At 48.9% G+C, this 15,309-nt stretch overlaps 7 protein-coding genes across 7 annotated transcripts; 4 read left to right on the plus strand and 3 right to left on the minus strand.

The window, feature by feature from the left end:
• Window positions 1-69: 69 nt before the first annotated feature.
• Window positions 70-1,274, plus strand: F5891DRAFT_1220318 (coatomer epsilon subunit-domain-containing protein; the record flags this gene model as incomplete). The annotated part of the gene is made up of 5 exons (XM_041369401.1): window positions 70-190; window positions 255-471; window positions 525-679; window positions 729-990; window positions 1,043-1,274. 5 exons carry the CDS (start codon window positions 70-72, stop codon window positions 1,215-1,217), a joined length of 930 nt encoding a protein of 309 aa, XP_041233425.1. The 3' UTR covers window positions 1,218-1,274.
• A 159-nt stretch (window positions 1,275-1,433) lies between these two features.
• F5891DRAFT_1180872 (pyridoxal phosphate-dependent enzyme beta subunit) lies at window positions 1,434-2,996 on the minus strand (the record flags this gene model as incomplete). The annotated part of the gene is made up of 10 exons (XM_041365991.1): window positions 1,434-1,566; window positions 1,617-1,759; window positions 1,812-1,931; window positions 1,982-2,188; window positions 2,239-2,300; window positions 2,360-2,447; window positions 2,502-2,543; window positions 2,596-2,627; window positions 2,687-2,824; window positions 2,885-2,996. 10 exons carry the CDS (start codon window positions 2,994-2,996, stop codon window positions 1,434-1,436), a joined length of 1,077 nt encoding a protein of 358 aa, XP_041233426.1.
• Window positions 2,997-5,332: 2,336 nt separating this feature from the next.
• Window positions 5,333-6,882, plus strand: F5891DRAFT_216888 (WD40-repeat-containing domain protein). The gene is made up of 5 exons (XM_041370941.1): window positions 5,333-5,395; window positions 5,446-6,505; window positions 6,550-6,591; window positions 6,647-6,727; window positions 6,782-6,882. The coding sequence occupies exons 2-3, from the start codon at window positions 5,483-5,485 to the stop codon at window positions 6,550-6,552; spliced, it is 1,026 nt and encodes a 341-aa protein (XP_041233427.1). The 5' UTR covers window positions 5,333-5,395; window positions 5,446-5,482; the 3' UTR covers window positions 6,553-6,591; window positions 6,647-6,727; window positions 6,782-6,882.
• Window positions 6,883-7,685: 803 nt separating this feature from the next.
• F5891DRAFT_1135606 (thymidylate synthase/dCMP hydroxymethylase domain-containing protein) lies at window positions 7,686-8,837 on the minus strand. The gene is made up of 2 exons (XM_041364795.1): window positions 8,204-8,837; window positions 7,686-8,152 (listed from the first exon to the last, which is right to left on the minus strand). Exons 1-2 carry the CDS (start codon window positions 8,709-8,711, stop codon window positions 7,746-7,748), a joined length of 915 nt encoding a protein of 304 aa, XP_041233428.1. The 5' UTR covers window positions 8,712-8,837; the 3' UTR covers window positions 7,686-7,745.
• A 640-nt stretch (window positions 8,838-9,477) lies between these two features.
• F5891DRAFT_997425 (DOPA-like domain-containing protein) lies at window positions 9,478-11,130 on the minus strand. The gene is made up of 5 exons (XM_041378436.1): window positions 10,257-11,130; window positions 10,126-10,205; window positions 10,032-10,065; window positions 9,874-9,970; window positions 9,478-9,813 (listed from the first exon to the last, which is right to left on the minus strand). The coding sequence occupies exons 1-5, from the start codon at window positions 10,942-10,944 to the stop codon at window positions 9,699-9,701; spliced, it is 1,014 nt and encodes a 337-aa protein (XP_041233429.1). The 5' UTR covers window positions 10,945-11,130; the 3' UTR covers window positions 9,478-9,698.
• Window positions 11,127-14,132, plus strand: F5891DRAFT_216949 (uncharacterized protein). The gene is made up of 5 exons (XM_041370942.1): window positions 11,127-11,795; window positions 11,845-12,207; window positions 12,265-12,675; window positions 12,733-13,014; window positions 13,066-14,132. The coding sequence occupies exons 1-5, from the start codon at window positions 11,468-11,470 to the stop codon at window positions 13,761-13,763; spliced, it is 2,082 nt and encodes a 693-aa protein (XP_041233430.1). The 5' UTR covers window positions 11,127-11,467; the 3' UTR covers window positions 13,764-14,132.
• Window positions 14,133-14,311: 179 nt separating this feature from the next.
• On the plus strand, window positions 14,312-15,309 carry F5891DRAFT_997434 (NUDIX hydrolase domain-like protein). The gene is made up of 4 exons (XM_041378437.1): window positions 14,312-14,622; window positions 14,673-14,697; window positions 14,744-14,881; window positions 14,933-15,309. The coding sequence occupies exons 1-4, from the start codon at window positions 14,345-14,347 to the stop codon at window positions 15,281-15,283; spliced, it is 792 nt and encodes a 263-aa protein (XP_041233431.1). The 5' UTR covers window positions 14,312-14,344; the 3' UTR covers window positions 15,284-15,309.

A 15,309-nucleotide genomic window follows, 5' to 3' on the forward strand; every position in this document is an offset into this window, starting at 1 on the left:
GGAGGTAGTACCTTGCCGAAAAAGGTACTAGTAAGACGCGACTCGTGACCACGTGAGTTAACTTTCACCATGGACGTCGACCTCTACTTCATCAAACAGCAATTCACCCTCGGCGCATACCCCGCACTCTTATCACTCCAGCTCCCAGATCCATCATCATCAGACTACAGTCCCTATTCTCCTCTACAAGGTCCGTGCACACCTGGCTATCGGCGACAATGCATCCGCACTCGCTCTCCTCCCTACCGACACAGAAAATGTAGCACTCAAAGCAGCAGCAGCACTCGCAAAGGGCGAACAAGGCCTAGAAACACTCCGTGACTTGTGCGTAGAGATAGAAGCAGATCAAGACTCTAGCGATTGGGAGAAACAGACCGTTCAAGTACTAGCTGCAACCGCATTCGTACGTGCAGGCGAAATAGAAGAAGCACTCGAAACACTCCGTACTGAAGGCATACCTGGTGACGAAGAGTTAGCGACATCTTCCTTTTTATCAAACAATTCGACTCATGACCAATCGATAGAGCTGCGCTGTTAACTCAAGTATACCTCTCACTAGCTCGTCCAGCACTCGCCCAAAAGGTACTGGCACCAGCATTGAAAGCAAACCCAGACGCACTCGTCCTCCAACTCGCAGAAGCAGCCATCTCTCTCGTAACAGGCTCACAAGGCACAAGCGGTCCGTCATCCCTCCCATATCCTATCATACAATCACTCACATCCAACAGGCGAACCATACGCACCCGCACTCTCATTCTACAACGAACAAGTAGCAAACCCATCCATATCCTCCCCTGCTCTCCTAGTCGGAAGAGCAGTAGTCCGTATCCTCCGGGGCGAACTCTCTTCTGCCCAGAGCGATCTGGAAGAAGCAGAATCAATCCTCTCCCGCGCTAAATGCGACCAAGCTTCCAGCGATATGCTCGCTGCTATGATCGTAGCTACAGGCTTGAGCGACGCCAAAAAGGGCGAGGCTGATCAACTATGGAGGTAAGTTTTCGTACTCTCCCATTAAGAGCGGTCTTAACTGGGTCCACGTCAGCCGCTTCTTAAAGCAACACCCTTCCCATCCATTGGTCGCAGACATCGCTGCCAAAGATCTTTTATTCGATCAATGCGCTTCCAAGATTCAAGTTCCTCCTAGAGCATGTCGCTGTCGCTTAGAATCAATTGGGATTTCGCCTTCCTGTGTAGCTAGATCATTGTTACCCGTGTAATGACCATAGGATAGGTGCAACGAGACTAATCTCAGACTGATTAGGCGTGACATCGAACTAGAGCATCACGGAACTTGCTTAAAAACCTGTCTTGTCATATGTGAAAATGAATTGTAGAAATTTATGTAGTTGATCAAAAACACCATGCGCTTATCGTGAATGATTAAAGTAATGCCTTAGAAAACCGACCAGTCAAAGAACAAGTCCAAGTCCGAACTAGAGATTAGCTTTCTGAACAGGCACTATCTCCTCTTGAGCCAAAATGCCCGTAATCCGCGTAGCGAGGTCTGAATGCTCCGTCTGGAATGCATTCTTCAAAAACCACTCCTTGCTCATATAATTCCGAATGCTGCAATACGAAGTCAGCAGAGCACACCAACAGATCAAATCATAACTCACCCATCCGGAAGGAGCACAACAACATTCAATCCCTCTGTCCCAGCAACTTTCCGCCCCTGTTCCGTCTTGAACCAAGCCAGAGCACCGCTGAGGGCACTTCCACTGCTCCCACCAACAAGCAAGCCCTCTTTCCTCATAAGAGCCTGCACGGCCTTGAACGCATCCTCAGTCAGACGTCTTCACCCAATGATTCACATCTGGCACATCCCGAGAAAGAACATCAGGAATAAAATCATAGCCTATACCCTCCACAACGTATGGTTTTCCTTCCCCATCGATGTTCAGACTGTTCGGCAGCGCAAGGATGCTACCGATCTGAAAAAGGTGAGCGGCAGCTCAGAGGACAGTCATATGCTTGGCTTCACTGGGTCGATGCCGACTACGATGCAGTCTGCGTTATGCGTCTTCTTGAGTGCGCGTGAGACGCCTGTGACGGTGCCGCCTGTACCAGCACCAGCGACAAATGCGTCGACTTTCATCGAGGAGGGCCTTGTACGCGTGGACGGGGTCGAGACAACCGAGGCGATGATCTCTGGTCCGGTAGTATATTCATGAGCAAGTGGGTTGTTTATCTGCGTGCACACCAATCAGCAAGTATCCCAGCTCATTCAGAACAACCTACATTCCGATACTGGTCCAATATGATACCATGTTCGATCTCTCGCTGAAGCCTGCAAGCCACACCTACGATCGTTAAGGAATTCAGCCACGAGGGATTTAAGCACGCCAGTAGGGTGCTCTACCTATATGGCTCCTGGGTGAATCCCAAGGCTCTTCATCAGGCGTGCGGATAACCTGTGCGCCAAGCGCCCGTAGGAGCGCCTCTTTCTCCTAAAAGTCCCTTTGAATATCAACGAACACCATGCGGTCAGACGCAATTCTCACAAGCGACATTTTCTTAGGCATGGTAATCACGACCGAGTATCCCTTATCTGTAGTATTCAGCAACCATCCAGGCATCTGAGGATGACGTGTTCACCTTGATCGCGCACGCCATTGCGAGTCCAATTCCTACATACGCCGGTCCATCCGAGTTCGTGAGGACTCGGCAAGTGTGAATTATCACTTACCGGTATTCCCAGACGTAGGCTCGATGACAACGCTCTTCCCGGGAATAAGTTTACCCTCCTTTTCTGCGGCCAGCACCATCGCTTTTGCAATCCTGTCTTTGACAGAACCGCCCGCAGAGACAAATTCCAATTTGCCCACTAGTAGAAACGGGCGTCAGCTTCAACATTGATACAGGGCTCCGCACAAACCGCACGTACGGAGATTACACTTGAGGCCATGTTCTGCAGCGATCTTGTCAAGCCGAATGAGCGGCGTGTTGCCCACGGCGTCGAGAGCGTTGTCTAGTATGCGTCTTGGAGTTAATTCCATGATAAGTGGTGGGTGGTGGTGATGGTGGTGGTGAAAAATAAAGGTGGGCTCATCAGCCAGACAACGCTCATATCAAGCCCTTCCAACTGATCGGACCCGAATCGGCTCGGATCTATTACCAATTTTTGAATGTTCCAGACTCGGAGTAGTAGTACCTTGCATACCCGACTATACTATACACAGGATGATCCTAACCATTCCGCACTTTGCAATATTGTGTGAACCTAGAATCTTCGTCCTGTTCCATCAGGCGATCGTCATCCCAAGGCCATCCACCTCCCCATCCACGTTGCCAACTCCGTATATATGCTTTCCGTATCCATCCCCAATATTCGGGTCGTCGGACGAGGACGGTTTGAAAATTGAAAGATGTAAGCAACAGTGAGTCGAATAATTTGATCGAAATATATTTTATGCTATTATTATATTTGATGAATGTGACACGTATTCTTAAGGCCTCCGATGGAGGACGAGAAGAAGCCAGGAAAAGAATGCTCCGGTCTGGTGCGAGTGACTCGGATTCAGAGTGAGAGCTGAATGTGGCTATCTCAAACATAATGGTAGGGTGAGCACACGTTGGAGGAGATGAAGTACATATGCCCATCCCGTGAACGTACAGCAATCTCGACGTATCCATATCTCAGGTGGTCCCACGTAGGAATGAAAGTGTCAAAACCGAATATCGGCTCTGATCTTCATACTACGCACGTTGGATGGCAGTTGAAAGGGATGGTGCAATGGCTGAAACATCGAGGTAGTCACCAAACATACAGTGGTGAGCTCCTGAAATACTGCAGGGAAGTCTGCTAGCAAACAACCTGATTCTGGTTTGATGTCGTTATCGAACATGATATCAAGAGACGAGACAAGGGTGAAATGCGGGCATTCTCGTGATCGCTCGAGCCATGATTTATGGTAGCAAGGTGCTCGCTCCCATTCTCTGTGGTCATCATCAAGAGCCTGCACCACAATCTGGCAATGCCCACAACGACGTCCCACCACTGTCAACATACTCTGGCCAACAGCATGGGATATGGCTCTGATATGCAGCTCAGATAACCATCTAGGAGATGACAGTCAAATAGTTCGGATAAGATTTCAGCCGCCAAGCACGAGTCAGCCGGTGCGAGTCCCTTTGGCAGGTTCATCGACTTGATAATCTCGTCCTCCTGCTAGCCAAGATGTTCCATATCCATAACGGTATCCGTGAGGTCTAATTTCTCGTGGAAGACCCCGTCCAACTCCTCATCCAGTAATAACGGCAGTACTCTGGTCTTTGTGTTACATGGCGGAGTGGTCAGGATTTGGCAACCTGTAATACGGGGTGTCGAAGTCTGGAATCTGGTGCATCACTAGCACACCGTATATCTGAATCTAGTGAATAGACAAGCTGGTGTGACCACTCGTGAATGGATGAGCTAAAACAAATAACAAGCCACGGTATATAGGGGAATCTTCGTAAGACTGAGATACTCCGAGTCGGATTCGGAGGATCCGAGTATCTCTTCGAGTAGGGTTGCATCTCCAAATCACGTCACTAATTCTGCGTGAACTTTGAATGAATCGCCAGTGTTCGGGTGGATGGATCGGAGCTAACGTGTGACACTATAAATAATACGTACTCGCAAGGCCCCCGATGGAAGACAAGCTAAGAAATCAATGCTTCCGTCTAGTGGGGGATGAATGTATATGGCGGTGGGGGGAGGACCTTCGAGAACAAGAGTGATGCCACGCTGTGCTGCATCTATGGGATAAGTGGATGCGCACCGTATGCTATTGGTTACCACCACATTTCGTGCAGTCGGGGAGAGTACTTGCTAAAGGTGTTAAGCTGGGTTGACCGAACGGTTCAGTCGTTGGCTAGTGATAGGGACATTCCCTTGGCCCAGCGCATATCAATTCCGTGCGTCCTGTCACCTCATTAATGAGACCATTCTAACGACTTCGCATCTAGTGATGAACACGCGGAACCTGTTACCAAGGACTTATCTTATTCCAGACTTCGAGACTGTATACTTCTACTCATATGTACAACCAAACCAATTTACACTTCAATATTGTATTTTCCAATTTGTTGCCTCGAGTTGTAGTGAAGGAAGCCGGACTTGGTGGGCTAGATTATGGCCCCCGTGACGGCAACACGCGGGGAGAACATCGAGGCAGAGGAGATCATTTGGCAGAGTCGCTATTGGATCAGATGCAGGGAGTCTTCACGTGCGTCTTGCACGACCCGTGACATGTTCGCCACGCTAGCATGATTTGAAATTTTGAATTGAGTGAATTGCCATACCTGTTACGAATCAACCAGTAGCGCTGCCTCATGGAAGCCATGCTTGCCATGCACATAAAACCCACCCTCGTTGTTTGCTTGCTACCAGCGAGAACAGGTAAAACAAGCAGTAAGTACTGGTCAACTGTTTCCGTCCTTTTTGATCATGAACCGAGTCAGTCAGACGAAGCGCAAAGAAGCCTCACATTAACGAGCTATGTCTCCCGAATTCCTTGCGACGCCTATTATTGAGGAAGCTATGACTTCTGATTCTGAAGTCCCTGCGACGCCGGCTCCTGAAGAAGCTCAGGACCCAACTCAAATCGAAAAGTCAGCTCCGAAGCAAGAATTTGTAGGCCACGAGGATTATGTTTGGGCTTTTGTCTTCTTGCACGACAATATCCACATTGTGAGTGGCTCGTGGGACGGCACGATGCGCAAGTGGAACTGCGACACGGGACTTCTTGTCGGACAACCATGGACAGGCAAGGGAGGTTGCATACATGCATTAGCACTTTCACCGGATGGAAAGACAGTTGCGTGTGGAAGGATGGACGGAAGCGTTCAGCGGTGGAACACCGACAGTGGAAAGATGATTGAAGACGTTTGGACGGGTCATAGCCGGGAAGTAAGGTCACTGTCGTGGTCACCCAACGGAGACCATATTGCAAGTGGGTCCAGAGATGGGACAATCCTAATCCGAAAACTAGACAGCGGACAAACCGAGATGGGCCCGATCAAGACGGGGCAGCGTTGGGTGAATGTTCTTGTGTATTCACCTTCAGGCGACAAAATCGCATCAGGCGGGTTGAATGAGACGATCTGCATTTGGGATACAAAAACAGGCGAGCTCGTTATCGGCCCCATCGAAGAGCTGGGAGCCAGTGTCACGTCGTTGTTGTGGTCGTCGGAAAGCAAAAAAGTTTACGCCGCTTCAGACAAATTTGTGCGTGTTTTCAATAGTAACTCAGGTATCGAACTTCATCGCTTCGAGCACAACGATTTGGTGAATTCTATCGCGCTTTCACCCAAACACAATGTACTGGCCTGCGTGGGCCAGCCAGGCGTTGCACAACTATGGGACACAGAGTCCTATGAACCATTACTCCGTCAGCCATTCATTGACCGCCAGACTCTTCGCTGCATATCATTCTCTCGAGATGGGAGATACCTAGCAAGTAGCGGACTTGACAAGAAACTCGCCCTGTGGGTGGTAAAAGACATGGTCCCTGAGCTTACAGTACGTGTTTGCACGCCCATACTGCAAGTTGACAAGCTATACAGTAGGAAACTCGACCCCAGTCACCAACACCATCTTGCCTCGATGTCAGTACTCTCTCATCAGACCGCCGTCCTTCCATTACTCACGGACCTAACACAGGTCGATGTTACAAATCCTCAATCAAGGAGCGATGTGTTCACCGACGACGAGTCGGATACTTCATACGGTGATTGCTTTCAGGTAAACTTTGTGTTTTGTCGTGCATACTGGAACGCTAGTATTGATGATGAACAGACTGACCAGCCCTATCACCCTTCGGCACCATCTTCAGGACCCTATCGTCGTTCCCGGAATCACAACCTATCCCCCACTCAGCGCTTCTGGAATACTATCACTGTCCCTTCTCGACGCCACTTGCCAGCAAATGAGTCCACCGCGCTGCAACCACGTCCCAAGCACAGTTTCTTTGCACAATACACTGGCCCGCAGCCCGTGACAGTCGCAGCCGGAGGGAAAAAAAGCGTAAGCACTGTATCAGGTGTCCCTCGTTCTGCTACATACATTACCGAATCTCCAGAGGATCTACGTAGGGCGTCCGCCTGTGAAGACTAGGACTCAAACTGGTCAGTCGTCCTCAACGATAACTCAGCCTACAGCGCAGCCGCTTTCGATGTCACGGCCTCAGACTCAGACTCAGGTGCAGACGACAAAACAACAACCTACTCCAGAAGAAACCTACGGTTGCTGGAGCAATTTTTGCCTCGCATTCTGGTGCATCCGCCGCGCTCGTCCTGTTGTTCCCACTGCTGCTCAGCTTGCTGCCTCGTGATGTTATTTTACCAAGGATGTTTCGATGTTTCCTATATCTCATTTGTACCGCATCATTCCTGATTGCGTGTTTTATCGATCCAATTGCTTGTAAGGGTCTATATCATTCTTTCTCTGTTTACATCAGTTTTCCTGCTGTTTCTCGCATGCGTGTCTGACATCTGTTGACGTTCGTTTTATTACAAACAATCTCAAGTGGATACTCTCCGTTTCGAGGTACCTGACAGGGCGCTTGTCATTTCACTTTGACATACTCGTCTGACTTAAGATCCATGAAACGCGCACGACGAATGCGGAGTAGCGCAGAGGATTGCCTTCGGCTCCAGGCCGCCATTAATTCATTAACCATTCCTGCAAATTATTTTTTTCGATAAATAACTTGGTATCATAATTCAGTAGCACTGGGGTAACGCATTCTACGGTTTTACATCTACACACTCATCTTCATCGCTATCGTTGGGTGAGGATCGTACCCTTCAACCACAATGTCTTCCGAATCGAATCCGTCAATGTCAGTTATCTCCTTTCTGAATTTGACTTTTGGAAATGATTTTGGTTCGCGTTTGAGTTGTATTTCGAGGGCATCAACATGGTCACGGTAAACATGCGCATCTCCAAGTTGGATGATGAGCTCGTAGGGTTTGGTCCCCGTAACGTGCGCAACCATGTGCGTTAGGAGCGCGTAAGACGCGATGTTGAAAGGGATGCCGAGCCCAAGGTCGGCTGAGCGTTGGTACATGAGACATGATAGGCGTTTAGGAGCATCGGGTGTAACGGGGAGATGCACGTAGAACTGGCACATCATATGGCATGGTGGAAGCGCCATGAGCGGCATAGCTGAGGTATGAGATCAGCGCACGTAGGACAGCCAAACTAAACTAAACTCACCTGCTGGATTCCATGCACTCAGGATTATTCGTCGATCAGTCGGATCATCTCTGATCTTCTGAATGCACTCCTTCAGCTGATCGACGCCCTGATCGGTGTAGTCTGTATCACAATCGACATAGTTTGCGCCAAAATGTCTCCATTGAAACCCATACACGGGGCCAAGATCGCCCTCCCGTCTGTGTCCCAAACCGCGCTTCTCGAGAAATTCTTTGCTTCCGTTTCCGTCCCATATTTTGATGCCCTTCTGCGAGAGCACTCGGGCGTCCGTGCTGCCTCGGATAAACCAGAGAAGTTCTTCTACGATGGCGCGTAGGAATGTGCGTTTTGTTGTGAGGAGCGGGAGCGTGTCATCTGCGAGAGAGAAACGGAAAGAGGGGGGTGCAAAGATAGAGAGGGTGCCTGTGCCTGTGCGATCTGGCCGAACTTCGCCTATGTCTATGACACGGCGGACGAGGGAGAGATATTGATGCTCCTCATGTGGCGTCATGGGCTCTGTGCTGCCCATTGTCAAGTATGCCAGTGGGCGGTAGGTAACACGCGTAAACGCGTCTGATTGTGAATAGTCGATGCCGGCGGCGATTTCTAAAAAGGTACACGGGCAAACGTAGTGCAACAAAATCGATTTTTATTTCAACAACGAAGCAAGGTATCAATTGCAACTTATCAGTACTTACAGGGAATGATAGTACGTACAGTGGGCATGTAATAAACTAGTATCCATGGTGAATTCGAAGCACCAATGATACGTAATAGGCTCCACTCACTGCGGAAGTCGAAACAACTTAGACGGATCAAATTGTCGTCATGGGCAAGCGGGGACCAGGTGGGTTGTAAAGGAATTTTCCTTTAGGATTGGGGGTGGTTGGAAGAGGTTCTACACCTTCATACCTGCTAGAAAATACTCATGTTTACTGTAGTATTACGAGGAACGATGATAACGAGAGTAGATTCGACTCGAGGAGACCTTATTGGAGCAACAATTGGAGTATGTCTGTGCGATGATTATTAGTTTAGTTGAAGGCATTTAGAGAATTTATGCATTTACATCACTTGTCACCAATTGGTTTGCTGATCTCGACTCAGCTGCATCAAGAAGCACTAGGAGATTCCACCAGGGCGATTTTCAAATCATAAATATGGGGCATCTATGAGAGCGTAGACCTTCTCACATGATCATGATAAGCTTACTCGGTACTTGGTGTCTTGAACTATATGATCCGGGAAAACCAGCAGCTTATAAGAGGTCGTAATAGCTTCGAACTCAGGTATTGTTAAACGTTTATGAAAGTGGATTGAATTTGCAGGCCGCAGAACAGCGAACAACTGCAGACCCGGCCAAGAAACTGAGCCGCAGCGTTACGGATATATCACCAAACGTCGCAGTAAGCCATGATATAGTATATCTAGTGTACATAAACAAGCAGTGCCTTGCTGCTGGAAGACTGATGATACAGAGGACGGAGGATCTTCGTAGAGGATGCTCTGATTTTCTTCAACTTGGAGTAGGGCGAAGACATTCCTCATACAATGGCCATGTCTTTCCGATCCACGTCGCCAGCTCTGTGTGATCTCTGAGTGCATCGCCAGTGTTCGGGTGGACGAGAACGCTTTGAAATGCGTAGCTGGGTTAACGAGCTAACGCGAAGCGTTATGAATGTGACACGCACTCGCAAGGTCCCCGATTAACGACAAGCCACGAAAATAATGCTCCCGTCTGGTGGGGACTGAATGTATTTACCTCGAACATGGCGGTAGGGTGGGGACCTTAAAAGAACAAGGGTGAGTACCTTGCTGTGTGACATCGATGGGATAACCAGATACGCACCGACTGGTTTATCCCAGAGCCTATATATCCGCAACTACGGCATGAAGAATGAATAAACAGCTACTGGATGATGCAAGAGAAAAAACTTGTGTACCTCTGGAAACTCCCTCCTTACACGCTCGTGTAGTTCTTTCGCATATTGCGCCTGAGCAGCCACAGCGGGCATGTAATAAACTAGCATCCATAGTAAAATCGGGACACCATTAACATGTGAGGCTCGCTCACTGTGGAAGTCGAAACCATTCTTAGACGGATTAAATTGTTTCGGGAATTCGTCATAGGAGGCTGAGCGAGGACCAGGTGGGTTGTGCAGGGATTTCCCGTCAGGATTGATCGTGGTTGGAAGGGGTTCTGCACCTTCATACCCTGCTAAAAGAGATGGCCACTGACTCATGTTTACTGTAGTATAGGGGTTATCGATGTTGTTAGGAGGAACGACGATGGTAACAAGAGTAGAGTCAACGCGAGAGGCCTTATAAGATTGGAACAAGCAGGTGGAGTCCGATACAGACGGTGTGCGGATGAGTAAGCATTTGTCACCAATTGTATGATCACTCAGCAAAGAGGTCACCGGGTCCAGGCAGCTTGAGGAGCGCTGAGTTAACAGCCCGCTACTCCCTCTACCTCGAGCAGCGACTGTCAGGTATTGTTGCAATATCATGCTCCAATTGATCAAGAATGTTGATTGAAGTTCTCCATACGAGTATTGATGCATGAAGGAACTTGGTAAAAGAACATGATCATGTGGCAGAAAAATATGATGCCATTGAAAAAATTTCATTGCCGTGTGTCGGTGAAGAAGCAGTTGACAACATGAGAGAACCCGTTCATAAGACTTCAAATATGTGGCACTTGTATACATTGAAGACGTATGGGAGATAGTCGCCCTGCAGTTTGCTGTATCCCCACTCATTGCATAGTCGGACACATATGGGCTGTGCGGCAGATCTGTGGGGACGACTTTGTCGCTGAACAAGCTGCCTGCTCAGACGTCCGCAGCGCCGAAAATGAGATAAATACGAAGCAGAGATGAGCCATGCAAAAGCTTGAAGGCTGTAAGGAGGGCGGAATCAAGGTCGGTACCTGGGAAAAAGTCTGTCAACGTTACCACCCACGACCATGATATAATATTCAAGTCTAAATCTCACTATCAAATTTCAACGACAGGCTGGCACAGCAGCAGATATTTCAGATCTATGGTATACAACTAGGCATATCAATCTGTCCAGAGCAATATTTGTTCTAAAGGACGAAACCGCAATTCTATATGTTTTCCTGCTGTGGTGCTTGTTGACGATCATCCATCATCCATCATCCATATCCACGACACCCTTACTTGGCCTAGTTTTCGACCGGGAAGATATTCGACGAAGCTGCACATAGGTCGAGTTCTGTTGTAAACTTTGACTGGAATAATACTCTCGACGACAACGCTCATGTTATCACTGACTCACAAAACAGTCGCTGTTAGCATCTTCGACCAAGTATCCAGAAATTTGGCTAGCATAGGTTGCATACCCTTGTCAGAGTACCTATATGGTTCTTCATCTATCCCAGCAGCACCACTACAACAGGAAACCCTATCTACCGTTCCCAAAAATGTTCCCGTTCAACATCCACAACCCTCAACACCGGCCATAACTAAGACGTCAGTTGACACTGTCTCAGCGAACGCTATCAGCCGTTTACATCAAACATCTCAACGCACATTTGGATCCATCGAGCCACTTAAGTTCGAATTCATCGAGGAAGCCGGCCAGCGCAGTGCGTATCCACTCTTACGTCAAATTATCATCTCATAATAATTCCACAGGCAAGAAATGCATATTGACAATATCTCGTCCCAACGGAAGCACTCGCTCTTATGCAACCGATCCCGTTTATTCTCGCAAATCCGACGCAAAATCTGCTGCGGCCACTCTCGCGACCGAAATGGGTGCACTGGATTTCATCACTCACGGAGATCCTGAGGAACTCAAACTTAAACGCGGACTTGTCCTCGCCTCCATCAATAGCTCACAAAACCAGGAACGTACACAGGCAGAGTTCGGATCTACTGCCGATAATGTAGACGGCAATAATGCGATTGAGCAAATCGAAACCTGTTGCGTAGAATGGCGGGGTGGTTCCATTGCACCACATTGGGTAGCATTACTAGAGCCCAAAATCGGTCATAGTAAGTATCTATCAAAATGTCGGATGTCCGGGCCCTGTTGAACTAAGGTCACCGCAGCTCAAGGATGTGCCCTCAGAATCGAACTTTCACCACACGTAATCAAGGTCTACGCTTCCGATACCATCTACAACACGTACAACGAAGCAAAGGGCGCGTGTGCTGAAGCCGCACTTCGCGAAGGCGTTCTCGACTTTATCAAACACGGAAACGGCCAACTACGCCCTGCATCCCCCCAACTATACTCAGCCCCCAGTTCCTCCGACATAAATGGTGTCTCAGCCAACAAACAACCTCCATCGACTCTCCAGGCATTCTACGAATCCCTCCCCCGTCCATTTCCTGAATCGTTCGAAAGCAAAGACGTCAACGAGTTCGGTGCGCCTGGATATATGAACACCCTCGTACAAAATGCAAGAGGCGGAAAGTTGACCACCACATTCATTTTTACATCAGACGGAACTCCAGGACGTACGTATTCTCTATCATAAAACACTCGCGCTCACGGCACTGATTTACTCTATCTAGTGCACGGTTGTTTCCTCCGCTTAGACAGACCCACAGAATATAGAGCATACCTTGTCGATCCCAGGTTCCCAAAACGCGCAGATGCAAAAGCAGCCGTATGCCTCCAGGCGCTGTCTCAGGGCGCTGGAGATTACATGCGCGCGATAGGAAAGGCTGTCGAGGAGAGAGTCACGCCTTTGATGAAAACATGGGTGAACGATCAAGTATACCCTGTCCTCTTATCCGAGTATAATAAACTCAGGGGTCGGCATCCTAATTTTACTTATGAGAAGGAGAAAGATGGTCCGTTCTTGTTTTCTCATCATGTCACCTCGCATGCTCATTGCGTATTAGCCTTTGGATGCACGATGACGCTCCAGCTCTCTGCCGATCCCACGCCTGACCAAACACGAATCTGGACAGTATCGAATGACTACCGCAACAAGGCAGATGCCAAGGTAGCTGTCGTTTGCATCGCAATCGAACAACGTGCGATGGAGTTCATCCGGTTTCGAGGCGAACCTCCTCCTCCTGGCTATACCACCCCATATTCTCTGCAGACCTTCGACCCTGGATCGTCTCAGAAATCTAACGGGAAACGAAAGATGGTCGAGGATGCGCACTCGCAGGGTGAACATGAAAAGCCTACAAAACGACAAAAGAAAGCAAAGCTTGAGAGCACTGCAACCAAACACGGTAATAAGAAAGCGAAAGGCAGCACCCTCATCCATAGCATTCCCGAGTCTGGCACCATCCGTGCAGGACAACCTTCTCGAAAGGGGTATGCTTCAGCACCATATCGGCCAGGACTTGAGGATGAGAGTGGTTTTGGGACTGCGTACCGTCTACCGCAGGTGTCCTTGAATCCCATTCCACCTAATAGTGATCAGCGGTTCATGCCTCTTCGCCCGCATTCTTCTGTGCAAGGTGATTATGGGTATCCGCTTTCGGCACAGTCTTTCGCTGGAGCTTCGGGCACTAGTTCTGGAGGTGGTGCGGGTGCGGAGCGGTTAGGTGATTTATCTGAGCCAGAACCTGGGGAGGTTGTATGACTTTGTTGAATCGAGTACTGTTTGACTGTTTGAGATGGTTCATAGTGCTACATCGCGAGGGTTATAATTACATGGATCCCACGTCACCTAGGTATTCTCCTTGTTCTCGAGGGAAACCTCTGTCCTTCCGGAGTTATCCTTGCTCAACGTTGCAACATCAATAGGAGGTGATCCGAGACTGTTGAAAGGGAATTTGGCAGCTGCGCTAGAACAACCTGCTAGTGTATTCACTGGTCGTAGCATCGCACTGTGTAAGAAGGATATTAAGATTTGGCTGCCACTACTGGAGGTCTTCCAGGCGAGACTACTAGTGTCGATGTGTTGATACTCTATTACGTAGCGAGGAAATAGAGCTATGCAAGTCTTTGTGCGAACAGCAAGCGTTGACGAAGTTCACACCTAAGACCTGCTCGACTCGTCGACACAGCTTTTCTTTTTCCCCATCTTCCTCTCCCTCTTCCATTGCGCCAGTGCTAACAAGGAAGCAATACCGCGCACTGGTTCAGGCCAGCCCATATTAGTATCTGAGGAATATTATTAGTATCCGCCGCGCCTGTCTGTTTCTTTAGTATCATGGAGACATGTTGTCCAGAACACTCATAACAGCTGCAGCACATGCTTCAACCCTCCACATCCAACTTTCCACGTCCATCATATCCCTAACCTCCCCCTTCACCCGCGGCTCTTTACGCACACTCCAAGACGCTATTATTGCACATGCAGCAACGTCCAAGACTCCAGTGACCCCAGGAGAAGTCAACGCAGCGGTCCTTGTTCCGTTGTGTAATGTCGATGGTGTACCCGGCGTGCTACTCGAACTGCGAGGCGGTAAACTGAGGTCCCATGCTGGCGAAGTCAGGTATATTCAACCCCCAAAATGTCAAGTATCTCGGCGCTCATGATCACTAGTTTTCCTGGTGGAAGGGTCGACCCAGTGAGTCTATTCAGAACCTCTGTGTACTTCCTCATCATACCTGTAGGCAGATGCATCATTTCTCGCTGCTGCACTCAGAGAAACACAAGAAGAAGTAGGTCTAGATCATCGGCAGATCGACATTCTCGGCCAATTTGGCCCGCCTGAGCAAAGTCTCATGGGTCTCAGAGTATGGCCCTACGTCGTACGTTTATTCTACTCACCAGTTTTGTTTTGACTTGAATGCGGTGCGCAGGGCTTCGTATACCCACGTGGCAGTCACCACACAGATACCGGAGCACTAGATGATCCCTTACCCTCCATCTCGCTTTCCTCACTCAGGATATCTCAGGCCGAGGTGGCGACCGTCTTCCATCTTCCCCTTTCCGCATTTACATCCCCTGTGCGTATCAGGCCTGACATGTTCCGCGCTGCCAGCCCATATTGGGCCATTGATGTCTCTGACCTTGTGGAGGGGTCTGAGGGGGTAAACGATCCATCGGGACACTCAGAAGTGAGTGGTGGGAAGGAAGGACGTTTAGAAGTTTGGGGTTTGACAGGTTGGTACATGTCATTGCTCATGCGAATCTTAAAGGTATACACCTAAATAAAAGATTATCATGTGGTGACATA

The sequence above is a fragment of the Suillus fuscotomentosus genome, assembly GCF_016647785.1.
Source record: "Suillus fuscotomentosus strain FC203 chromosome Unknown F5891scaffold_2, whole genome shotgun sequence".
NCBI classification, from domain to species: Eukaryota; Fungi; Basidiomycota; class Agaricomycetes; order Boletales; family Suillaceae; genus Suillus; species Suillus fuscotomentosus.